Here is a 26,746-nt window from a genome sequence, read left to right as displayed (position 1 = left end):
AAGAAGAAAGATTTACTTTTGGTGTGCCAACAGTCTTATGAACAGACTCCCAGTCCCTTCTGGCTCTGCTGCTGCTCCCTATTGTCCAGCTTGAGAGTAGGGACTGAGAGTTCCCTCGTATTCAAATGCTTTCTTCCATGAGTTTAGTGTGCTTTTTGTTGCCCTGGACTAAATCAGGCTAAAGGAAGAGAAATAATAGACTTGGAACAATGTCTATTTGAAAGATTTCATTTCACCTTAAAGAAAAAAAGGGAAGATGAGTTCTCATTGAGCATGAGCAGGAAAAGAACAATTAAGTCTTCCTACACCCACTGTATGGTTTCCAGGTGTTAAGGAAGGGATTTTTTTTGGTTGTTGTTGTTTTGGTCGGGGTATTTTAGGCAGCAGAATTACATTGCATTTGGATCTTACTCAGTTTTAATCCAGGCTGATTTAATGCCAAGGAGAGCAGAGAGGCAGAGGCCAAGTCCAAATTTTCCCGTGCAGCAGCATGGTGCATGTCTTCTTGGCAATTCTCCATGCATTTCTATGAAATATCTTATCTTGGGATTCCAGTATGTTGGAAAAGAAAATGTTATTTCATAGTCAGTACGTAAGTGCAATCCTTGGCCACACCAGCAGTGACCAAAAAGCCTTAAAGATGTTCCTGTTTCTTGTAGACTTGAAAAGTGAGATTTAAACTGAGCTCATCCCACCCCATTGACTGCTACAGGAGGAAGCCCCACCAGCTGCGTGCAGGTGTTGGATTAGCAGCCCCTCAGAACAAGGGCTCCTGCCCAGAAGCAGGAGTACAACTTTCCACAGCAGTCCCACTTGTGCACCTGCAGTTTACACTGAATGAAACATACCAGAAAAGACTTTCAGCCAAGAGTCATCACCCTGTTTCGTAGCTCACCGCTAACCCACCAAACCCCACAGGGGTATTGCAAATGTGAAAGAGGAGGGGGAGCTGGTCTCTTTGCAGAGCACTGTTTCTCTCCAAAATTGATAAGGTGATATTTTGAGCCAGAAAAACAACCTGCTAGGTATTTAAATGGGAAATGAAGACCAAAAAATCTTTATAAGGCACAAGGAGTTTTTTAGCTAATTAAACTATTATGTTTTTTTCCCTTTTACTTGAAAGTCAGGGATTTTATTGTCAGCAGTTTTCTTTATTACTCTGCTTTGTGTTTTTCACTTCATCAGTGTCATGCTTTGATCAGTATGAAATTTTATTAATAGGACTCTTTTTCCTGGGCATGTGCTTAGATCTTTTTCAGAACATCACCAAGAGTATCTGCCAGGGAACAAATCTGGCGAAAGACTTTGAATGGTATTGGCATTGTCTGTACGCAGGTGTAACTTTTGATATGTTCTGTGTGGTGGGTGCTCTTTAAAGTAGTCTTTAAGCTATGAAGTAAGGGAGAAATGAGTCAGTAAAATTTAGAATTAACATTGTTTATCTTATGAATACATTCTCCCTGGGGACATTCAGGGCCAGGCTGGATGTGATTCTGAGCAACCTGATCTAGTTGAAGCTGTCCCTGCTCGTTGCAGGGGATGTGGACTAGATGAGCTTTGAAGGTCCCTTCCAACCCAAACTACTCTATGATTCTATGGCTATGTTTATGATGGCATTTTATGTAATGTCTTTTCTATAACCATCTGTGTCTTTATTCTATTAGGAAGGTTTAGAACTCACTTGCATGTGCACATTATTTGCCAGTGGTATTTTCTAAATGATGAGTTTTGCAGCAGTGGGAAGTGACTGCTTTCCGAGGGCTTTGACCCACACAGCTTTTCACCCCTGGTTTGGGTGACTTTGCAGGTGTTAAACAGGATCACGCTGCAGCAGGAGGGTCCGACTACCGAAGATATGGCTCTCGGAGCTGTTTTAGTTACACTTCATCATCACGAGCATATGGTTTCACTTCCAAGTGTTTAACATTTCCATTTCCTCAGGAAATCTTTCTTTCTATTTTTCAAGCTCTCGAAACTGGATGGATATATTTTTTTTTTTTGACACGACCATCAGCCCCAGCCGTAGGGAGCCCCTGGCTGCGGTACCCGCCTGGCTCTCCATCCCCTCCCCTCATGCAGCACTTCATGAGCACGGCTCAGGGTGCTTTATCCAGGTCTCCGGGGCACAACACACTGTTAAAACACTTCTGCTTTTCCCTTACTATAACAAAACTATCCGCTCCTTTTCTCTGCTTTAGCTGAGAGAGGTGTTTTTCTTTCTTAGTCAATTCCAGGGCCCATGCATCCCAAGAATGAATTGGGAGCAGACTCCTTTAGCCGACTTAGTGAGGCCAACAGCAAGATCAGGGCCTAAGAAAATACTCTGTGTCACCTAGAAGGAATGAAAGCAGTTGCATCATGTATTTATTGTCTGCATGGGTAGATCCAGCACTTAAATGAACACGACTGAGGAGTGGATGGCTCCAGGGAGCTGCTTTCGCTCTTGTGTTTTCAGAGATTATTTCTGGCATTTCCTTTTTCCTCATTACAAACAGGTCAGCCTTCTCATATGTTGGCCAAGTCATGCACCATAGGAGGAAGTCTGTGCTCGTGTCTTATGTTTCATTTAGCCACATATGTAATAGTGTGTAGCTGATGGTTTTCTTTTCCTGCTACCCTACGAAGTGCAGTTATTGGATGTGCAATTTGCATGTTATTTAGCTGATATCACCGGTCCTTTTGTCAGAAAAGCATCCTCTGGTACAGTGAGAGTCACCATATCATAACAACTTTGACAACTAACTACGTTTTGTGCGACAAGCCTTGCCACTGTGCATCAAATAGCACTGTAATAGAGAGAACATAGGGCAAAGTAGCTGATTAATGTATCTGTTCCTTTGTGGTTTATCCTGTTACAAGTTTAGACTATTGCATACTTTGCACTGCTTGTTTAACATGAGGAAGCGCGCTGTGGGTTTGGGCTCCTAGAGGGATTGAGTCCTGCCATCAGGCAGGCTCTGTGCTACCAATATTCAGGGTATATATTTTATTCATACCCTCAGAAGAGTGAGTTACTCAAGGTAGCAGAAAACAGCATCAGACAGAGGTAGTTCAGCCTCTGGACCTCCCAGGAGAGCTCACCTGAGCTGCTCAGCCTCTGGCTTTGTGCTGGCCTCTGTGACATTGTGAGCTGCTGTTTTGATTCACTCAGGCTCTTTCCTCCCTTGCTTACCTTAGCTCTGTGCATGTCTGCACATCCCTGCAGCAATTGCCTCCTCACTAGAAAAGCTACTTGGTCAAGCAGCACAAGCTCGTACCATCCACAAGGACACCGCCAAGGCTGCTCAGCGTCCAAGTGAGCCTCTGCTGCCTTTCTCCTGTGCATGTCTGTGTCATGGTGTTCCACACTGGAGGTTCCAGCTCATACAAACAAACCAGTGCCATGGGCTTGCTGCTGATAGATAGATAAACTGGAGGTCAAGATAGGATTTACACAGTGATTCAGATCCAGTTTTGTTTGCTGGAGGGTATCAAATCTTCTGGATAGAATGAGTGATACCCTGATCCAAAATGGACTAGCAATGCCAGCCACAAAATGGTGGTGTTACGTTGTTCCAGACTGCTTCACAATAATGGACCAGAGCGGGACCATACTGAATGAAAATCACAGTCCATGTCTCGAGCGACCACCCTGTAGGTGCATCAGGGGCCAGTTCCTGAAGTACAGCCATACCTGCACACAGGCACAGCACTGGGCAAGCACCCTCTTTCCCCTTGCAAGAGGCAGCCTTGGGTGCTCCTGTCATCTGCCACCCAACTACAGCTTAACAAATCCAACATGTCATCCAGCACTTTCCATTCAGGATTGATGTCCATTGCAGAACATGGTCCCCAGGGTCTGACCTGTGATGAGTGAGTCCTTTGGCTGGGTGCCTCCATGGCAAAGGTGGGCTCCATCACATCACAGTTCTCCTTGGTGCAGACGGAGCTGAAGGGTGCAGGGGGACAAAGCAAAGGAGGAATAAAAGACGTTGCAGGAGCAACTGTAGGCCTGAGAGAGAAGTAGCCAAGGCACTGACAACTTGTGTGGGTTTCACATGTCTGTTTGCAGTGCTATGTTATGTGTTTAGGAGCTGGTTGTTTCCATAATAACAGCAAGTGCCATATGGCAGCGAGGAGGGTGGTGAGAGGAACGCTCAAGGAAACACAGTATGTTGTTTGACATGTGTGTGCTTCTAGAGGAATAACATGTCTCGAGCAAGTACTGCTGCTCCAAAGAGGCTGGGGATTTGCTGCTCTCACCAGAAAAATATCATAGCATCATAGAATGGTTAGGTTTGGAAAGGACCTTGGCATTTGTACTGGTGCAATGCCAGTTGATGATGCCTGCCCTTCCCCCAAGTTTTCATGCAGATAGTCCCTGTTATGGGTAAAAACCCTTTTGCTTTACTGGGAATGATGTTTCTGGATGCACCAGCACAGGGGAATGGCATTTAAACACGGTGTTTAAGGGGAAATACAGTTCTGTAAAGGAGTGCTGTGTGAACTGAAACCAGCTAGATGCCATATGCTCCATCCATTCATTAATGCTCAGCAAGTAAATAGCACACATTTTGAAACCTTTTAAAACGCATAGTTTGCAATAATAGTTTAGTAGAGAGTGGGTTGAGCATTTCCAGAGATTAAGGGCACTTTAGTGCGTATCTAGGAGGCATCCAGGAAGGTCTCCACAAATTCCAGCTTTCCCTGCCCTTTAATGTATGACTCACATTTCAAGGACTTGTAATTTGCTCCCCACATTCCCACAGACACCATCAGGCCGAGCGGTACCTTTGCAGAGTGCATATATTTCCACCGCAGAAACATGGGGAATTATTTTTTCATGATATCTGAATGGCTTTTTGCGGGATTTGTACCAACATCAGCTCTACAAAATTGAGCCTCTCTTGTCTGAGTCTTCAAGCCATTCATTATGTTTGTATTTGGATACCTGAAACATGGTGCGGCGGGGAGAAGGCAGCAGTTTTGAGTTGGGGACAGAGTTTTGCGCTCCCTTGCAATGCATTAAAAGTGCTTAACTAAGCCAAAAGGCAAAGCTCTTCTCATTTTCATGCTTTTCTTCTCTTTATTGCCTCTAGAGAGAGATTACTGCAGCATATGTGAAAAGCAGCCGATCGGAAGGCTTCTCTTTCGGCAGTTCTGTGAAACTCGACCCGAGCTCGAGTGCTGCATTAGGTTCCTTGACTCAGTGGTAAGTCAATTCCTGTGATATTTTGGGGTGCTTTGCAATGCTGTCCTGGCAGAGGAGACTCCCCTGACCCCAAGAAATGGCTGTTGCGTGGGACCCCAGCAGCATCCCAGCATCACCGGTGGTAGAGGTGCAGCGCTGCATGAGGGGTTGGTACCAGCCCTCATGAGATACTTCACTGGTACCAGCCCAGTGGCTCATAGGGAGCATGAGCCACTGGGCAGGAGAAGCATGTTCTGGCATGGCCTCTCTTCATGTCAAACCCAAGCAGCTGAGCTGCTCTGAGTAATGTCTTTTGATGTGGATGAAACCTGCAGTGCTGGGAGGCACTGGGAGGAAAGGGAAGATGGACTGACAAGAGAAGATAACTGATAATACTAATATCCATCTCTTACCAAGCCTTTTTATCAGTAGACTGCAGGGTGATTTAGAGAGGACATCCTGATTGTTACCCTGCTTTTCAAATAGGAAAACAGAGGCACAAGGTGTAGAAGTGACTTGGTTGAGTGAGGTCACCAAGAAACCATTTTCCACCCCAGAAAGCTATCAGTTAACGTGGCCACTGAGCAACAGCCTCAGCCCCAGGGATATCCAATGCTCTTTCCCAGTCTGGCAGCACTTGGCCATGTGTCGTGACAGCAGGAGAATCTGTTCACAGTGAAGAAGCCTCCCAGTGGCTTTCTTACTGGGAGCCTGCGGAAGGGGAGGGTGTTGATGAGCCAAAAGGCTAAACTGTACCAGAGAGGAAGACAAACTTGTCAGTGCTGAGTGTGAGTGCCCATGGCAGGCTTTGCTCTCTGGCTGACACTGACAGTCAAAAGCAAAATGATGCATACCAACAGGAATAAAATCACAGTCACAGAATCATAGAATCATTGCTTGGAAAGGACCTTAAAGCTCCTCCAGCTCCAACCCCTGCCACGGGCAGGGACACCTTCCACTAGAGCAGGTTGCTCCAAGCCCCTGTGTCCAACCTGCCCTTGAACACTGCCAGGGATGGGGCAGCCACAGCTTCTCTGGGCACCCTGTGCCAGCGCCTCAGCACCCTCACAGGGAAGAGCTTCTGCCTCAGAGCTCATCTCAATCTCCCCTCTGGCAGGTTAAAGCCATTCCCCTTGTCCTGTCCCTACAGGCCCTTGTCCAAAGCCCCTCTCCATGGTGAAGCTATTCTGAAGTATAGGGGGATGTGAGGATTGCACTGAAATTGTAAGAGTCTGGGAGAGGACATGTGGTCACTTAGAGTTTTAAAGTTTGTTGGTACTGCCGTATGTACAGCAAAGCTCCAGCATCCCAGAAAGAGTTGATTAAAGACCTGTTCAAATCAGTTTTAGCTGGTCACAACTTCTACCTGATATTCCTAGCACTGGTCATGATTTTCCCCAATGAAGGTTTTAGCCATCAAGGTGTGTGGAACTGTTGCATCTGACAAATGCTCTGGGCAGCTATGCTGAGTGCTGGCAGGCAGGAGGACATTTCGGGTACCCTGGTTGTGTTGGTCCTGCACTGAGCCAGCATCCTCTAGTGAGTTGTCTGCTACTGATGGAACATCACACATCCATCTGAGGGGAGGCATCTCCACAGAAATACCACATAGGGTGTGATGCTTACAGCCCCAAGTAGCTGGGTGTTGGTCATCCCTCTAGGAAGCCACAGAAACCCTTTTGGAGACAGCCATAAAAGACTGCTTCCAAATGAGTCTAATTTCAGACAGAAGAGACAGAGCTGTCCTCAGTTTGGAGAGGGTCAGCAAAGCTTCTCTTTTCTCATGCCTCCTTGCAACAGGCATCATATTTGGTTCCAGCAGCACCCAGAGGCTGCAGAGAACAAGCCCACATTGTGTGAGCCTTGCACACGCCTGGCAGGGGTAAGAACATCTGGGTTAAGGGAAACATTACTGTCCCCCTTGTGTCTTGCCTATGTCCTCCCTCCCAGTGCTACCCCATGATAACCTTTGCCTGGAGGCCTCTCCCAGCAGTGCCAGCAGTGGGAATTGAGGGCACTGTGTCCTTTCATTCTCCTAAAGCTCTGTGGAGTGGTGCCAAGCACTGAAACTCTGGGTCTTCCCAACATTCATGCAGCATAGGCGACACTGGAGCTCCTAAAGCTTGTGGTGGGACTGGATTTGTTTTAAAGCTCCTTCTACAAGCAATCCTAGACTCACATCCCTGAATCTTTCTGTGAGCGTGTGCTTTGCATCCATTCCTGGGTTGCTTTTGCAGACTGGAGCTGTCCTGCAGACCTTTACTGGGCCAGTGATCTCTTCCCAGTTAGGCTCAGACTGGCACTATGAGGGTTTCATTACAAAATGCCTGGCTCTGTGGAGGTCGGAATATTTATGCTTTCTCTCTTCTTTTTAACACTAATTAACAGCAGCCTCCTTTGTTTATTGATTTCAAATTCTATACAAGCTTGCCCCAAGCCCATGAAAATCCCTGTATTAGGCAATATTAAGGTCAAGCAACAGAGCCCATAGCCATTAAATTGGATGATTGCTACTGAAATTTGCCCAGCAGGGTCACACTGTGTTGAGTGAGTGGTGGAATTCAGGCCAAGCCCTGCATTAGGCAAAAAGTTAGGCAGAAATGTCCTATAATGAGACCAGAAGTTTGACTTTACAGCCTTATTCTGAGACCACCAGGAATGTGAAACCTTTTGGAGACCACCTGCTGTAACAAGCCCCAAGCAGAAAAAGCTAAGAGCCTCCATTTACTTTTGACTTAGTTATTTTTCTCATGTGAGATGCAAAAGGGAGCTTTTGTGTAATAACTAATAAAAAGAAAAAATAATAGAGGAAAATACTTAGCTGTTCGTGAGAGGCTCATGGAGCTTTTTGCGCATTCAGAAGTAGGACCACCTCTCTTTCATAGAGCACAGCTAAGTGACTTCACCAGGTCACACAGTGGCAGAAGCCAGTAATTGATGCCTCCCAGTTTTTAATCCAGTTTTTAAGCAGTGTATTCAGCTGCCTGCAAAGAATACATAAAGAAAAGACCCTAATATATAAAAAAAGTCCCCTCTTTGCTGAACATGTATTTCAGCTGTTCGGTGAAATAACTAACCTGGTCTGATGAAGCCTCCTGCAAATCTGATTACAGCAGCATCTGGGGGTTTTTTTGTCTGTGCAGTAAAACAGTTGTTGGGCTGCTTTCTGAAGGAAAAGGATTTGTATCATTAAATTCTGCATGCATGTAGATGGGTTTCTGCCATTTCCCTCTGAAACCTGTGAATACCTTGGCCAGCTTCAACCGATAATTGAGATTAAAGTGATCAGAGGCATGAAGTTTCTACATGTTTTCTGACAATACTGGTTGGGTAATTAGCCACAATCTATCAATCGTAAAACAGACTACAAAGATATGTGGTTTGTAAGCAGTAGGCCCCAACTTTAAATGATAAAAGTGGTAAGAACAAAGAGATGCAGAGCTTTGCAGTTCATCACTGGTGGAGCTCTGGGTGTTTGGTTCCCACTGATGCTGTGGGACCAGTAAGTGGCCATCAGTGTGGCTGATTGGCCAGGAAATGGGGCAACAGCAACCTCTTCTTCTAGCTGGTATGGTAAGGCTATAAGCACAGAGAACCATCTCTTACTATGGATATTGTGCAAACAACTTCACAACAGAAGTCCTGACTTGACTGGATAAAACATGTAGTAGGGAGTACCAATGGCTGCAACTTGTGCCTCTGGGTGCATTGTGTGCTTACCTGTGTGCATGTGAACACAAAGATCTCCCATCAATAATTCACCAAACCCTTAGGTAGCCATTCAGATGAAGGAACTACATGAACATAAACCATTAGTATTAAATGGAGGTGGTTTATGATTAAATCTGCTTTCCTGCAGCCGTTAACAAAGAATCCTCATCCCTGGCAGTGTTCAAGGCCAGCTTGGATGGGGCTTGGAGCAACCTGCTCTAGTGAAAGGTGTCTCTTCCCTAGTTGGAGCTAGATGATCTTTAAGGTCCCTTCCAACCTAAACCATTCTATGATTTTATGAATTCATGCACAGCCCTAAAGCACGCTCTGCTGTACTTACAAATATTTTGGCGACATCATACAGCTTTGGAGCTGTTGAAAGACAGCCCTTAAAATAAAGTGTTAGGGGATATGTTTCCTGTGCTGAAAGGCAGATCAGTGAGCAGGGAATCTGCTAGTGAGACACATTTCCTTCCCCACAGCCCGTGCCTCCGGCACAAGAAGGTGACAATTCAGCGCCTTCTCGCCCCTGTCTCCTTCTCAGCAGCACATTCCTGGGGTGCAAGCTCCTGACGTTTGCACCTTCTCTCCTGTGATTTTGGTGTGCCATCATAATGCAGACTTCAGCTGCTGGGCTCCCTTTCCCTCTTCATCTACTCACACTCATAATTTTGTATGATTATTTTATTCCAGTGAAGGACTTTTAACATTTTAACGTGGACCAGATTTAGACTGAAGGAGAATGTGGCTATTTCTTATCAAGGAGAAAATAACCTGACATGATTTTGTCTCTAACCTCTATGATGTTGTTTCTTTGCACTGAAGTCACACAGAAATACCTCCTCTGAAGGAAAATAGTCCCTCTCCAGGTTGTTTCTGCTTGTGCTATCCAGGCATAGAGCTGGGGGTGAGTGGCACAATCTCCTCGGGTTCACTTTTCAGCTGAATGCTTCACTAGACATTGCACTTATCTGGGGTAGAAGGATGAACGAGCATCCATTTAATGCCATTTGTAAAAACCCTGTCTCACTGTTCAGGAGATTTCGTTTGGTTAAGTCCCTTCCATGGTATATAAACCATCTGTGTATGTGTGTCTTAAAGCTGTTCAAAGCTTTTTCCATCAGAAATGCCAGTTTGTTGATATCAACAAACTCATTAACTCAAAGCATGTTTTTAAACAGTCAAAAGGGCTCTTTCTGCCCTGCGTTTAAATATGAAAAATGTGGTTTCAAGTTCACTTTTCATTTAGAAATGTGAGTTATTATGAATTCCAGCTGTTTGCATTTTGCCTTCCAATCTTCAGTCACAGATTTTAAATCTCCAGCAGAGGCAAGTGCAAGGGCAGTGGCTGGAGCACAGAGCAGCAACAGGGCAGAGCCTGGAGTCCAAGGAAGGATTAAGCAGGAGCTGGAGCAGAGAGAGATGCTGGGAATAACAGAGCTGAGAAAGTGGAGCTATAAAAATGGGGATAATGCCAGAAGCCTCCTGCAGATGCTCAGAAGGTGACTCCACTGCACTGATTTATACCAAGAAGCCCAAATGCTCTGGTCAGAGTGTCTGTTCCCATCTCCACCTCCTGGCAGGTACGAGGGACCAGCTCCTGTTGGCATGCCATGTTCCCACAGGCAATCAGCACCTACCTGCTGTGGGAAGGAGTCCTCCCAGATCTGCAGAGAGACCCCTCTGGCTCCATTTTTCAGTTTTCACCTGTTTTCAAGCCACAGTTTCAGGAGTTCAAGGAGTATTAAGATGAACATCAAACACTGGATAAAATAATATGTCAGAATTAAGATTGCTGGTACAAGCGCCCTCTGGGTCCCAGTGCCATTTCCCTGGTGATGCTCTTCATTGGTCACAGGCACCCTCCAGCCCCCAAACCTCTTGCTGAGCCATTCCTGAGCCCACAGCCAACCACAGACTGGATCTTGCTCCCCTTCCCAGTGGAAGGACGTTTTCTATCCAATCTCTAGCCACCCAAGGGTGGCTACTCCAAAGCAAAGGATGCTTCGCACCTCTGTGCCCCCATTCAGCCAGGTTTGCTTCTAGGGAAGCAGGAGCCACTGAAGTAACTACTACCTCTGAAACAGCAGCCAAAAGGAAAGTTAGCAACAAACGGCAGCCAGCCCACATCCTCTTGCTATTTGGACTGAAGGATCCACGCCTGCCCACAGAAGGAGCCTTCCCTGCGGCTCGTCCCATGCAGTCAGAGTGATCGTAAATCCTCCCCTCATTTATGAGCTATGAATAGGGCCCTGTCTGACCTAACTAGGGCATGGAGAAGCTATTAGACTTCAGAGCAGGAGCCTTGAAACACATGCCTGGATTCATCAAAGGAATAATGGAAAATATTTTGTTCCACATGGATTTTAAGTAATGATGTTATTTCTAGTAATTAGGGATTTGCAAACTGTAGCCATGCTTTTGGGTATTGTGGAAGAAGGGGATGTATCTTGTGATTTAAGCACAAGACTGAGAGTTGAGGACCTTGTTAAGCTTCCCAGGCGTGCAGGAGAGTGAGGACGGGGAAGTCACTCTGCCTGTCTACATGGGCAATTCTTCCTGTAATAACATTCCATGGCTGGAAACATACCAGAATCTGTTGCTGAATAGCTCAAAAGCAGCACTGAAGGGAGAAATAATAATGAACTTAGAAACAAAATGAAACTGGCTTCTAGTACTTAAGCTACAGTGAAATCCACACTGTTCACAGTTGGAGCTTATGGCTCTTTCTCACATCCTTACTTGTCTGTCACTTCCTACCTTCACCACCACAGTGTCTCATTTTCTGAGAATGTCAGATGCAAGTATAATTAAACTTTCCTTTTATTCTTTCCCAACTATCTTGAGACAGAGTTAGGTATTCTGTATATATGTGTGTGTGCATTTAGCTCTGCATATGTTTGGATCCCATCAGGAATTGCATTTCAAAACACTGATCCAATTCCTGCTAAACTTCTGTCTTGTGGTCTGTCCTGATTTTCTTCCTGTTGTATGGTTCAGATGGGATGTAAATATAATAGGGTGTCTGTGGCAAAAAGGACATAACATTTTTTGACATCCTCCTGGTGCACTTGAAGTGACAGATGATGACTTTGAATCAAGTTTTAGTTACAAGGGAGCCAATATATTGCCATGATCCAGAGTCTAAACGCAAGTGAAGTAGAGAAAAATGGTCATTAATGGCTAAACTGTAAATAGCATTGAATGGAGGACTCAGATCTAGATGCTTCCATGAAGAGGCAATGCCAAGGAGTTCTTTCTTTGCAGTCTTCTGCACAGACATTTACATTTAAGTACAGTTATTTTCTTTTCTTGAAATACATTTTCTCTGTTTTATTTTATATGAAAACCACCTAGTTTTCCTGTGAGCCTAACCCTAAACTCTAAGGTCCAAGTGAGATGCAACTTTCACCTTTGAAGAAATTGTTCCTTCTGTTACTATTGCCATTGCTTTATCCCCTAGCAAGAAACGATGGAGAAAAATGCTGCTAACATGCTGTAAATATTTGAGAGTGTCTGTGCTTTAAGAGCTGAAATGACCCATACTCAGATACCATCTAAAAGGACAGGAAATTGGATGAAAGATTTTTTTAAACCCTTGTATTAGGTTTTATGAGAATGTAATCAGTTCATCCCCAAAATGGTCACTAAAAGAGAAGTACTGCACTTGTGGATTTTAGCTTTTGGGCATATTTTTTATCAGCAATACAGGTTTCTCTGTTATTTGTGGTCACTGCCATTTCCCAAACCAAATCAGATCATAATTCTAGATTGTTCAAGCAACCTGCTATGTATGTGTGTAAAATGCAGCTTCAGACTTAAGCTGCAATAGCTCAATGAGCACTGGCCAGATACATGGGTAATAGCATTATTACCACATTGTGGTTTTCATGGCATTCTTGGGTCTGCTTAGCTAGGGTATCCATTACAGCCTGCCTTTGGATTTATTGCATCAAGCTTGGAGCAGTACATACATCTTCCAGTGGGCAATAGTTCTGATATTTGTTCTTCCAAGTGTTTGCCAGTTCAGTCTGATTTACCTTCTTTTTATTTTAACTTCCTCCTCATTTATCATCGCAGACAGCTTGTATTGGACCAGGTTACTTAATTGGTTTGGCAGGGGTTTCTGGGATCCTTTTTCAATACAGTCATGAAAACTGATAGGCAGTCTTCATTTTGGGGGTTTGGGGGTCTTTTATTGGATCCTAAGGCTTCATATCCTGAGCAGTGCCAAGTGGGAATGTCTCTAAGAACTTGTCGTTGTCATTTAGCCACTGGGCTCCCATGCAGCATGTGTGTTTCCTTTGAATGCCTGCCATGGATCCAGAACTTCAACTAAAGTGATTAATGCCTCCATGGCGCACGAGTAATGCTTCTTTTGTTTCTTATGTAAACGTTGTCCTGAAACTCATTAAAAGTCAGTTATGCTGCAGTACATAGAATAGTCAGAATTTTAAACGTAGGTAAAGTTTGTGTGGGGGAATGTGGTGCTCTCTTTTTTAATGCACCAGGGAAGTAAAAGAGAATTTTGCCTATAATGTCTGTCCTTCTAAATGGTGCCTCTTGTTATATCTTGATTTCAAGAAATTGGCTCTTGGATCTGCCTGCTGGAGGGACTGAGTCAAGGATCACTAAAAGTGATGGGCAAGTCTCTCTGCTTTGCAAAAGTATGGTTAGATGAAGGGGAAGACTTAAATAAATAGGAAGGACACACTTGACCAAAAAGACAACCTACGGAAGGACTTCACCTGGTGCTTGAAATACTACAGTTGTGGCAAGAATTCACAATCACTCACTTTTTCTACTACTCAGAGAAATAATTTTACCTTTTGTGTCCACCTTCTCTTTGAGCAAACCCAAATAAAGTTGCCATCTCTTGTCATCGAATGCTTTCTGAAAGCTGGCTTGGCAAGGCTATAGAATAGAAACGAATTCAATTGCATTGGTGTTAATTAAGACATATCGTCTCAGAAAATGCACCATTAGGGTTTGGTCAAAATATAGTGGAAAGGATTTAGTAGGATTGTGTGTACAGGTTTTACTTCCATCAGAAAATGGTATTTATCCCTTTTCAGACAGAGGATTCCGTTAAGGCCACATCCAAAATGAAGTTATAATGGTGAAATATGAGTGCAAATATTGACTTTCTTTTTTTTTATATCTGTTCCAGGCAGAATATGAAATTGCTCCAGATGAAAAGCTGGGAGAGAAAGGAAAGGAAATCATGATGAAATACCTCACCCCAGAGGTAAGGGGCAGCCAAAGTGGCATTACTGAAGGAATGCTGCAAGGCACACCTTTGCTAAACAAGGTTGTTATAGGCTTTGTAAGCCAGACTCCTAAAATTTATGATGGCAATCTCCAGTGAATAAACCTGCAAGCCTTATACAAACAGTCAGAGAAAAAAAAACTATAATCCAATCCAGAAATTGACTTCTAAGGATGAACTTGAGTTTACCAGGGGTGTAAGTCACCTGTGGATGAACAGGGGCTTCTCTGGTCTCTTCTGGGTGTGCAAAGCTCTACATCTGTGGTGTGATCCTAGAATCCCAGACTGGTTTGTGTTGGAAGTGACCTTAACGTTAATCTCATTCCAATCCCCTGCCACGGGCAGGGACACCTTCCACTAGAGCAGGTTGCTCCAAGCCCCTGTGTCCAACCTGGCCTTGAACACTGCCAGGGATGGGGCAGCCACAGCTTCTCTGGGCACCCTGTGCCAGCGCCTCAGCACCCTCACAGGGAAGAGCTTCTGTCTAATATATAACAAATCTCCCCTCTTTCAGCTTAAACCCATGACCTCAGCTGTTATCATGGATGCCACAATTATTTCCAATTCAACTCAAAGAGGTGGTGACATTTCTTATACTGCTGTGTGGAAAGCACCAGCAAAAATGGTCTTTGGTAACAGACACTGTATTTTGGTACAGAAATTCGCACTCCTTCTCCATCACCATTTGCCCCAGGGTAGCCAGGGACATGCGAGACTGACAGCGTGGTTTGGAGCTGAGAGGTGCCATCACCCGTTTTTGTTTCCATTGGGCTGTGGGACAGAGAGGAGCCCATGGCAGCAGTTGTGTCCATGGGGTGGCACTGAGCAGAACTACAAATCTGCTGTGGGAATTTTGGGCAAGCTGCACCGGGACTAACCCTTTTTGTGGGGGGGGGTTATGATCATTTGCTGACTGTGTTTAACCTTTGCAACAAAAGCCATTGCCAGTAAGCAATAAACATCCAACTTCAAACAACAAGAACGATCCTAGGATTCTTTTCTAAGTTGCTTTCACAAGAGTAATCAAGAAGTGCAATTGCTGTTTCAACTGTTTTACGAGAGAAATACATTTGACCTTCAGGAGAATTAGTTGCATTTTTGGCAGATGTCTTTCTAAAGAGTTTAAACGGTACAATATGTTTTGGAGGTGCAGACCACTCTTTTTCCAGTCAGTCATTTTCCTACAATAAATTTCAATGCATACTTTCAGTTATCTCAGACTGCATTTGGGGATCTGGTTTCATTTACTGAGCCTGGCTAGTTTCATGTGCAGCCATCAAGCACTGCCAGTATGAGTTCCTGCTGCCCATTCATTAGGGGCATGAAGTTCCACTGCTTTTTAAATCCACTGAAATGACCATTTGTCATTTCTGTCAACAGAGGAATGAGGGATGAATACTGAGGGAAAACATTTCCCACTGTTCCCGTTCCCATCCGGAAATGGAGAAAGGCATTTTGCTGATATCAGAACTAGTGAAGTAAGAGGATAGTACTGCTTCGTTTCAGCCAGTCTTGGTGCAGGTTTCCCTATGCCAAATCCCTCCACTGCTGTCCCATGGCCCTCCTGCCATCTGTAGTGCAGCAGAAGTACATGGAATAGAATAAGCAGCGAAGAACAATCTTTTCTTCATCAAGAAATAGTGGTGATGTTACGGGAAGGGAAATCACTCGGGCTCCAGAGCTGGAGTTTCCATTCTCTGCCATGCTCTGCACTTCATATTTGACCAGTGTACCTGGTTTTACGGTGTTCAGCTCTGGGACTCTCAACATAAGAAGGATGTGGACCAGCTTGAGCGAGTCAGAGGAGGCCCCAGAGCTGCTGCGAGGGTTGGAGCAGCTCTGCTCTGGAGCCAGGCTGAGAGAGCTGGGCTGGGGCAGCTGGAGAGGAGAAGGCTCCTGAAGGGGACACCTTAGAGCAGCTCCAGTGCCTAAAGGGGCTCCAGGAAACCTGGAGAGGGGCTTTGGACAAGGGCCCATAGGGACAGGACAAGGGGAATGGCTTCAACCTGCCAGAGGGGAGACTGAGATGAGCTCTGAGGCAGAAGCTCTTCCCTGTGAGGGTGCTGAGGCGCTGGCACAGGGTGCCCAGAGAAGCTGTGGCTGCCCCATCCCTGGCAGTGTTCAAGGCCAGGTTGGACACAGGGGCTTGGAGCAACCTGCTCTAGTGGAAGGTGTCCCTGCCCGTGGCAGGGGTTGGAGCTGGATGAGCTTTAAGGTCCCTTCCAACACAAACCGTTCTATTATTCTATGGTTTCTCAGTATGTAAAATGAGCACACGATATTTACATTCTGTTCTGAAACTTTTCTGGTATTTGCAAGTTATTAACATCTTTGGCAGAAGGAAACACAAAGATATGCTCCTTCACTTGCTGCACATTTTTTTCTTAATGGAAAGCTTCTGCTTCTTCCCAGAGGGATGTTTAAGCCCTGAGTAGCAGAAAATACAATCTAGAGGTGAAGTTGACTGTGCCATAGCAACGGGTTGAATACCATCTTTTCTAACAAGTCTCCCACACAACAAATACTTAAAAAACTAGAGCAAGGCCTGGATTAATTTAGTTTCTTTTTAGATACCTAACTAAGGTACTGAGGTTAGGAGTTCAGGTGGCCTACTGTCCTTTCTTGACAAGAAAGAGAAATAAGAACCTCCAAAGGGCACATTTTAAGCTACTAGAATTCAGTGATTCAAAACTAGATCAGATGCTTGCAGTCAAAAGGGGTGAATCTGGATCCAAGTGTCCTAATGGGCAGCAAAGAAACCTTTTCATTAGGAGATGCATTACCCCATTTTGTTATCAATCTCTTCAAAGATACAAATTACCACTGATTCCAAAGTCTTCTGCTCTCAGAGGAAAGCTCCTTTTAAGTAGGTGTGTCTGTGCTTCAAAGAACCTGATTGTCTTGATATAAAAATAGTGTGACATGCAGCTTGACTGATAGAATAAAATTACAGGTTTAGTTCTTGGACAGATAATTCAGTCTCAGAATGTGAGGAGTATTTTTCCCAGAGTGCAGGATCAGAAGCAAAATGAAAACAAAAAGTAGACTTCGTGCTCTTTAATATTTATAAATGATTTTTCGTTCTTGCTTGGAGTTTTAAATGTCATACATATTTAATATAGAACGTGTCACTATATCATTCTAACGTGTGTTCATTTGCATAGGGAATAGCACGTTATTTAATAAATGTTATACTACTTGCACAGCAGAAAGGAAAAGAAAACACTTTCCCAGATGAATAGACATCACACCAGGACTTGCAGCCTCATGTGACTCATGCAGCCACTCTCTGCAAGGTGGTGCTCCATCACAAAGACAAACCTGTGGGAGCAGTGAAGTGCCACGTGGAGAGCTCTGCGTGAGAACGTTCAGCATCAGCCCCGCGGCCACTACACAAGCACTTCCAAGGTGGTCGAGGGGGAGGCCCTTTCCCAAGTAGTCACAATTCAGGCTCTTCGCAGCTTTAACACCCTGAACAGCCCCTGTGTGCTCACTGGGGAAGTTGAGAAGAGGTCTACTAGCCTTTTGTTGTGGTTCACACCAGGGATGGCACGAGTGGGTCAGGCTTGCACCATCTCCCTGGCCTACAGGCAACAGCAGTGACAGATTCTGAATGTGTCCCAGCACATGGAAAGGAAAAAAGATGGTTTAGGCCTCTTGAAGAAGTGACACATAGGAAGAAGTGACACATAGGAACAAGCTCCCTAGGGATGGGGTAGAGTCCTCATCACTGGAGGTTTTGAAGATGCTGTTGAACGGTGTGCTAGATAATACCATCTAGGCTCCCTTTCCCGTGAAAAGCTGGACCTTTAAAGAGTTTTTTAAAGGATCTTTAAAGGTCCCTTCCAACCTGAGCTGTTCTGTAATTCTATGTACTCAGGTCCTCACCTACAAGACATTAGTATTCCCTCTCTCCTGCCCAAAGTTTTTTGGAACATTCATATCCAACAGGCCATTCTGAACTATTTTAGTATGTGGTGTCCCTGCTCATGGCAGGGGGGTTGGAACTAGATGATCTTAAGGTCCTTTCCAACCCTAACTATTCTATGATTCTATGATTCTATGGGAGGGAAATGTAAGGAGTGCATGTGATTTTCATGCTGAGGATACCAAAAGACAAGCATTTTCATTCCTTCCTTAGCAGCTTCACTTCAGTGCTGAGAAGGAGAGTGAAAACCCATGGAAGAGGTGTCCTGTAGTTGAAGACACCCCCCATCCTTGAAACATACTCTGAGGAGTTATTAACCTGCTTCTCTAAAGAGGTCCAGCTGTGAGCTGGCTACTCCTCAGGGGCTATGTGGGGCAAGCACTGGTGAGAGGGCCTTCTCCATTAGGAGGAAGAGACCCAATGAGGCATGTGCCACTCCAGTACTGTGATCTGAAGGGAACTCCACCTTGCAAGCTGCCTCTGCTTAACAGGAGCAGCACAACAGTTACCACACTGACAAGGTCAAGGTTTCTTGACTAGAGTCTTACTTCTTCAAGACAGGCTTTAACAGTTTCCATGAAAAAGGCACTTAAAGCTGCCTTCTTGTACTTAATAAGCCTGTCAGGGCAAAAGTCCAACCCACAGGAAGTCTAAAATTTCTGAGGTTGTGAAATATGATGGTAAAACTGCTAAAATGAATTGGTCACAAATATTTCTTTCCTGGCTTTTCCTAATCTCAACAGTTGAGTGGGAATGTTTCAGGTTTAGGTTCCAGTTCTGTCTGTAAATGGAAAAGCTCTCAGTGCTTCATTGAACAGTTGAGTTAAACTGATCCCAGCTTGGTTGCATTATTTGGCTGCTTCTTGTACTGGAAGAGCAGAGATATACATTCACCTTTGTACTGCTTTTAAATCAGAGTTTTGCATCTCCATGCAGCATTTTCGCCTTCCTGGCTCACAGCTGCCATGCATTACTCTACTAAATCACTAGCCCACTATTTTCTTTTTCACTGTAAATCACCTTGAGATACTTTGAGAGACGCTATATAAAACTAAATTGATTTGAAATGGCTCTTTAGACAGTCTCCGTATGCCATTATAGTTTATATTTCGACTCAGTAGAGTACTAAAAATGCTACTGAATAGGATGTCTAATGTGTATTGTTATCCCCATTAATATACTTCACAGAATATGAAGCACAGCAACAGCATTAGCTTTCTTATCTGAGTTCCTGTTCGGTCTCCTTTCCTCCAGGAAATGCACAGAATAAAGGCCACGTTTGCAGTTTCTTTCTGTGCTGCAAGAGGTTAGCTGGACACAGCAATAACCTCCGCACTTCAGTCCAAGCCTAGCAATGGGTATTTTACTCAGTGAAAACATGTCTTTGTTTTTAGGAACAATTATAGGATAAGGAAGGGAGGGGATAGTCCTGTGGAAAGGGACACTGGCGGATCAGGAGGCCTGGCCTCCACTTGTCTATGGCTAAAATGTGCTCTTCTCTCATATCAGTTCTTTATGGAGAAGAACACATCTATGTAATACGGGTGAGATGAAATGAATATGACATATGAGCCCTTCTGCTGGACAAAGCCACACAGCTGAGTGGAGGCTCCTGCTCATAAACACCCTCTCTCAGCTCTGTGCATTCTCTAAGAGCAGCTTTCTTTTTTCACACACTCCTGCTTTAATCTTGCTTCTGAGGATCTTTGCCTTCAGTTGCTCCCTCCTTGAGCTTCTTTTCCCCCTTCCTATTTTCCCCACCAAAATAAATGCAAACTTCAGCACTCGTGCCTCCAAGTGAGTCATCTTCGCTGATCACTAAAACCTTCTGTCTTCCATAAGGAAAGTTTCATGTATCACTTCTTAATGACTCTTGCTGAATCCTGCATTCAAGTACTGAGACCTCTTCCTCTAACTGTTTACTAAATGCCTTCTAGGGAACATGTTATAATTAGGTTTTGGAACGGCCAAAACAAAAGCTGAATGTCAGTGTAAGGGAAGCGCTGAAAGAGAAACATTAAGCTTCTGTAAAGCAATCCTCAGAGTTTAATACAAGACAGAGGCTTTGTGTTTTTAAAGGTGAGCCTTCAGGGACTTTTTTCTACATTGCTACTTTCTCAGCTTATATCACTTATATCCAGCAAGTCATCTCCATCCCCCTGTAAGCTTATTATCTTGCTGATAAAAGGCCTACACAATATCGCTTTTCACTGGCTATAGTGGATGGTCCCTTAAGGCTTGGTCCAAGACTTACCTCCACAGCTAGTTTTCAGATTTTTCTAAACACTATGCACTTCATTAATGACCCAGTTGAAGTAAGCAATGAATGAGGTGTCTGTCTGAATACAGCATGTTACATGGATTCAGGATGGGCTAGAATTATTTGCTTGCTCAAAGTGTTATTCACTGTGTCCTTTGTGTTGCTATTAGGAGGCTTTTCAGGATGCTAAATACTTAAGTAGAAATCCTGGCTTTACTTCAGCCAAGGAGAGTTTTACCATTTAATTAACTGCCCTGGGACTTTACCCTTTGGTTCAATGGATTTCTCATCTCCCCTTTCTATTGACTTCACTACTCTACAGGCACCCTTTTAGCCAGAGATGATAGCATTACTTAGGCCTCTGCTTTGCAGCTAGCATAATCGATACATAATCCCGTCTCAGAGAAATCAATACATAATTCTTGTTGTTGTTCCAGAGACACCACGATCAATATCTTTGCTGATCACTATGTCTTAGTCCAGGAAAGTGCCTTCTCAGCATACTTGCTGCATAAGCTCATCTTTCCAAAGTTCAATTCTGGGAAAATAACAAAGCAGCAGAATGGCAACCCTGTTACCCAAATTAATGCTTTCTAATCAGAATTTATTTTAATAAGCATTCTTCTGTCACTGGGACCGGGCTGTAATACAGTGTGGCAGAGGAATCTGAAATATCACAGTGTTGCCTTGATTAGGAGTCCCTTTGCTGTGGTCTCAGGCTAAAAGGCATTTTCTCACGGTTTGCTCAAGTCCTGTTTCCTCATCCTTTACCCACTGTTTACAATACAAATGTTAGTTAACTAAACACTTACTGAGGATTCCTGTCTCTTGCAATGGTGCCAAACTGCATGAGAGCCTATGGAAACAACACGGAGTCTGCTCTGTCCTGGTGATGCCTTCCCAGAATAAGTCTTTGGGCAGACTTGTGTCCTGTCCTTTAGACTGAAGGAGGGCTGCATTTGCAGTGCGTTTGCTCAGACTGGTTGAAGGTTTGGGCTGGAGTCATTAACAACAGTGGTTTTATGCTAAGCAGTGCTATTAGCGGAGCGGTTACACTCCCAAGTTCACATGCTTAGCTGTTTGTCATTTGTGGTTGGGAAAGTCACTGGGATGACTTGGTCAGTGGGCAAAAGCTATATAGCTTCCCTCTGTTTGCTGGAATTACTCTCACTTGACCCTTTGAAAAATAGAAGCTTGCTTCAGCTAATTGATGTCAACCACACATGTAAACCTGGCTCACATCTGTCTGCTGAGGCAGGGCAGGCCCCCCAGGCTGCTCTCCGAGCCTAGTCTGGCACCCGAAAGGGCTGAGGACACTGTGCAAATAAAGAGCCGTCTGCTCAGGATTATCCAAGCACAGGAAGGATGTAGTTGTCTGCCCTCAGCTAATGAATATGCTCATTATAGTTGCCTCCTCTTGTTTTCAGGGGTCATCTTTTCCCTATCTTGTCTGCATGCTGCTCATTACTTCTACTCAGTTCATATGGATTATCCAATGGCCCGGGAAGTTAATTCTAAACCTTTAAGGTTCATTCAGCTTCCCCAGAAACAGCCTTTTTTGCCTGAAAAATTTTACTCACATGGGAAAAAAGGAATTGGCTTTTTCCAGATGTGTGAAACACTGGCTTGCAAAACAACCCGAAATCTGCAGGAGATGGCTTTTGTGCATTTGAAAAGAATGACATTAAAATAGACATCTGGTGAGCCCAGCTTCTTACACTCCCAACACATGTATTGCAGCCTTGTTCATCCAAACACAAGGAGGCATCTGGATAGGAGACATGAGGTGTCTCTTTCTGCCCACTGACTACAGGGGAGACCAGGGGGACTTTGAGTGTCTTGATTTTTAGATGATTAAAATGCAGTGAGATGGATTTCACACTAGGTGTGATGTAGAGTGTGCTAAATGACATTGCATGGCACATCCGCACAGGTGTGTGATTGCTCAGTGGTATGGGAGCCCTTTGAACAGACCTACACAGCCCTTATATCCACCCACTGCAACTTGCAGCCACTTCCCTGGTTGGTTCAGCTTTGGAATTCTGAAGCTGAAAGTGTAATGGGTCAACAAATGCCCCTCTGAGCTCAGGATTCATTGTGCTAAACTTGAAAGCAGTAAAAGGTAACCGTATGCTTGATCCCAACAAAGAAGACAATGAAGAGGCACATGATGAAAATGGAAGTTAAACGTATCTTATTTCTCATCTGACTCCCTCATAATAGGAAAGTAGGATTCTGGAAAAACATCTATAGACTTCAGCAGCTGCATAGCCTCACAAGAACAGGCCAAGCAAATTCAGATGAAATGCCTGAGGCTGACACCTTTGGCTGGGATGCTGCAACTAGAAAAATCACTAAGCTAATAGTGTTAGAGTGTGTTATTTTAACTTGGAACCAGGAATCGCAGCATTACCATAAGGAATGTGTTAAATTTCACTGAAAACAAATATATTTCAGTTCACTAAAATATCACTATCACTAAATCAGTGTAAAAACAAGAAAATAAGATTTTTTTGAAGAAGCTTTTGATTACAAATGGGTTTAAAAATAATCTGCATATTTAAGCTGTGGATATGTGACACTTCAAATTATCCATGTTTAATATTTTTTCTTCCAGTAATGCAACTACACATAACAAAACTCACTTAACCTGCATGCCAAGCCTCAGCTTGTATGTTAATTTATTACTTCTTTAATCAAGCCAGACTCTGACCTGAGTCAAACATCCAGCATATAGCAAGTTTATTATCCTGGCGCAGGTGCTGTTTGTCCAGCAAGCAAAATTGAGGAAGAGCGGAATATGCCACTGCAAACAGTGTGTCATCTCCTACAATAAATGTCTTCCCTCTCAATTCTTTGCAGATGGCTATTACCATATGATCGTTAATGGATCGTGTGACACAGGTGATTAGGGAATGCCCTATTTCCAGCAGTGCTAGGTGGTGATTTTGTTTGCTTTTGTGGGTGTTTCCAGTCTTTCTGAGTGGGACACTGGTTCCTGCCCAGTGTTTATTTAATTCACTTCCTAATCCTTTCCAAGGCCTTCCTGAACTCTCTCTTGGATTTTCATTTCTTCATTCAAGCGTTTCCTCAGGATTTTGATGTGGTAATGGAAAAAGGTGAAGGCAAATTCTGCAGAATCTCCTGGTAGCACCACAGCCATTGACTTGGCTTTCATGCATGAGCTACCTTCATGCAAAGCAAACAGCCTGTGGGCTTCAGTGCGAGGATCCCTTGCAAGGGAAGGGTTACTCATGTTTACGGGCTGATGTCTCAGAGGAGTGAATTCAAGGAGGGATCTGTTTGTTTTCTTGCAGGAAAGCCATTCAACAACATTGAGGTTGTAAATGAGTGTTCATAGATTTAGGGATTTTTTTAATGGAACAAATGACATTTGGTTTACTAGAGGAAGCCAAGCTATGAGTATTGCAACATAAGGTTGCTTGCTAATGTTTAGGTTATCCGTCAGTGCAGGAGGACATTAAAAGGTAGCAAGGTTCTGATAAAAGGCTGGACACTGGATATTATCCAAACCTATTAAGCGCATGTGATGAGAGAAAAAAAATCTGAGAACAGAAGCTTTCAACGTTGTCCTGTCATCTTTGTTGCTACTAATGGTGAGAATACTGTTCTTTTCCCATAACACTTTGTCAAACATCTGGCTGCTTGTAGTAATGGACTGGAGCAATGGCTCAGTTAGTTTGCTAAGAAAAGAGGTTGAATGACACTTCCGAAGACTGTGTGAGCAGCCTAACTTTTGGGTAGCTAGAAAATCCTGATTAGTATTAGTCTTCTATTCCGTTTCCTAAACTACCCTCCTCATCCTGCTGACAGCTACTGGTACAGGTTGTCTCATCTGTGTTTTCATCCTTTAATCTGTGTGCAAAATGCTTTTGAAGCAGAAAGAAGACAACAAGTAAAACATACTTTCCTTTCCCCTGCTTTAAAGCACGTTCATACAAAAGAATTTCAGCTGGCCAGTTTATGAGCACCCCTGCACTAATAAAGTGTAAAATACACTAGACGCTCTATGTCTACAGAGAGGAGGAAAAACTTGTTTCTTTGCTAAAGACACCTCTATAAACAGGTTTCCAAAGGATTACTTTAAAAGTATAGGTGGGGAAGGACTAGGGTTTAAGGAGACTAAAAAGTATCTTGCCAAGCACTTCTTGTGAGGGCCAGTTTCTCACTAATTGAAGTTAAAAGCATATCTTCCATGGTGACCACTTTAGGTTATTAAAATAAGCTGTACCAAAAACCCCATAGCTGGTTGGAGTTGTGGTGAGCATTTCTATTTAATTGAAGAGTATAGTCTGTAGCTGATTCACTGGACTTGCAAAAGAAGCTGATGAATCAACTAGATTTTGTCTCAAGGGACAATTTGTTATTTCAAAATTACTTTCTATGGAGTTTTGATCATTTAAGATTTCTTCTGGTCACCTATAGGAGCCAGAAAAAAATTTCTCCTTCTTGATCTAGGCAATATTTTCTCTTCCTTTGCTGCTCCGAAACTCATATTGTGGTTACACCCCAAAATTTCTCTGAATCAATTTAACACTCCAAGGAAAACACACTTTGGATTGGAGTTTTATGGAGAAAACCTTTTGACTTCTACCATTTGCACGGCAGTTGCTTGTTTGCCACTGTGAGGAATAGAAATACGGTTTCTAGAAAGGAGCAGCTACAAAAAGAGAACAGGAAAACCAAGGTATAGTTTGATAGCAGACCCTGCTGCTGGTTAACAGGAGAGTCAAGAAAAATGCTTCATATTCTTCCTATGCACTTGTCAGAAAGGAAACCTCAATGTTTGCCACATTTCTCCAAGGAAGGGCATAATTCAAGACTACAGCTTGCACCCAAAGAAGAAAAATGCTGGAAACCTAGAGAAGAACTCATCCTTTTCCTACTAGTGGGCTTGCTGAGGCCCAAGAGGCAGCCCAGTGAGTCCAGAGCAAGCCAGCCAGGCTGAAGCTACATCAGATCTACTGCAGTAAGTGAGTTAATGAACTGAGGTGTCTAGCATTGCCTTTTGCAATGGATTAGTACAACCCCTCCAGGCACAAGAACATGTTCAGCTGTTTGCTGAGGGCTCTGTTGTCTTCAGTCAATTATTTTTCTGTGTGTCAACACGTTTTGATAGTTTAGTAGAAATATGAGGGAAAACAGATTCATCATGACTCCAGATCAGCTTGCAGCTACACAACAAACCCCACAGTTGGTAGGCACTGCTGATTTGCTTCATTTATCTGCCAGCAAACAATCTTGCCCTCTGTACCTAAAATACTATTTGATCAGCAAACAGGATCGGGTTCAATTTCTTTCTCTGTCACTGGCCCACTCTGTAATCCTGGGTGAGGTATTTCATGTCTTTGGCGCCTGTTCCCATTCCCAGTGAGACTGGTTTGCTTTGGAAGCTTTAACTCTCATGACCTCTGTGTGTAGTGCCCAGCATTACAGACCCCCATTCTCAGGTATAATGTCTACACACTGTCGTAATAGATAAATTGCTACTTATAAACAGCTGCTTTCCATGCTCTCTGTCCACCTCACTGCCAGTTCCTACATCTGTCATCTCAAAGCAAATACCCCGGAATTCTGAAGCCTTCTGCTTTACTGGTTTGCCTCATACAGACCCAGATGACTTTGTGGTAGGAAAAAAAATGAAAAGAAAATGCAGAAGTTGATTATTTAACGTGTTGCAGCTGCTCCTGATGTAGAATTGGCTGCTTACTACGTATACAGCTAAAACTGGACAGATAAGATCAGACACAGGGCAAGAAAAAAGAATGTTCCAGCATTTTTGTGCATGACACCAAAAAGTGTCAGGAGACTGAATGTGTTGTGACAGTGCTGGGAACCTTTCCCTCACTAGGCTGAAACACATGCCTAACCCAGGCTTCCCAAAATCAGGTTATGAAAACATTCCACAACAAAGTAGCTTAAAACAATTAAAAATGTTTCAGTCAATATACAAAAGTACCACTAGGACACTCTGTCTCCTCCTCCATTGCTTTCCTCTGCACTTCTTGATGATCTTAAAGGTGTTTTCCAACCCTTCCATCAGTCACCAGCTTCATGGTCAGTACTTCCCAGGCTGTAGCTCAGAATGAATCTCAGCTGGCATTGGCCTGCCCCTGCCCAAAGTGAGGAGTTGGGGGCACATCAGAGTCACCCAGAGTGGCTCCAGACATCTCCTTGTGGTGGGGCAAGTAGAGCGCAGCCTGTGCCCTGCACTGGCACGTTCCTGCTCTGACAGCAGCAAGCAGACCCCAGTGGAGATACCACAAGCCAGTTTTTGGGATGAATCTCTAGCCACAAATAGCAGATCAGCCTTGGAGGCACAAAGAGGCATAATGTCATGGCCTCTATTTTGCCTTCCATTACCTTTCCCCTTTGAAAACAGGCATT

The 26,746-nt window shown here is 44.0% G+C and overlaps 1 protein-coding gene across 1 annotated transcript in view; it reads left to right on the top strand.

The window, feature by feature from the left end:
• The window catches only part of LOC104412802 (G protein-coupled receptor kinase 5), a gene marked incomplete at its 5' end in the record, with an annotated part of 72,715 nt that overhangs the window by 29,835 nt on the left and 16,134 nt on the right, over nt 1–26,746 (top strand). Inside the window, 2 exons of the mRNA XM_010023618.1 lie at nt 5,079–5,191; nt 14,052–14,129. Of these exons, the coding sequence (XP_010021920.1) occupies nt 5,079–5,191; nt 14,052–14,129 (191 nt within the window). The remainder of the gene's footprint in view (nt 1–5,078; nt 5,192–14,051; nt 14,130–26,746) is intronic.

This window comes from Nestor notabilis, unplaced genomic scaffold (genome assembly GCF_000696875.1).
Source record: "Nestor notabilis isolate BGI_N333 unplaced genomic scaffold, ASM69687v1 scaffold14091, whole genome shotgun sequence".
In the NCBI taxonomy this organism is placed as follows: Eukaryota; Metazoa; Chordata; class Aves; order Psittaciformes; family Psittacidae; genus Nestor; species Nestor notabilis.
Note: the sequence above shows the minus strand (reverse complement) of the source record. Positions and strands in the feature narration are given on the sequence as shown.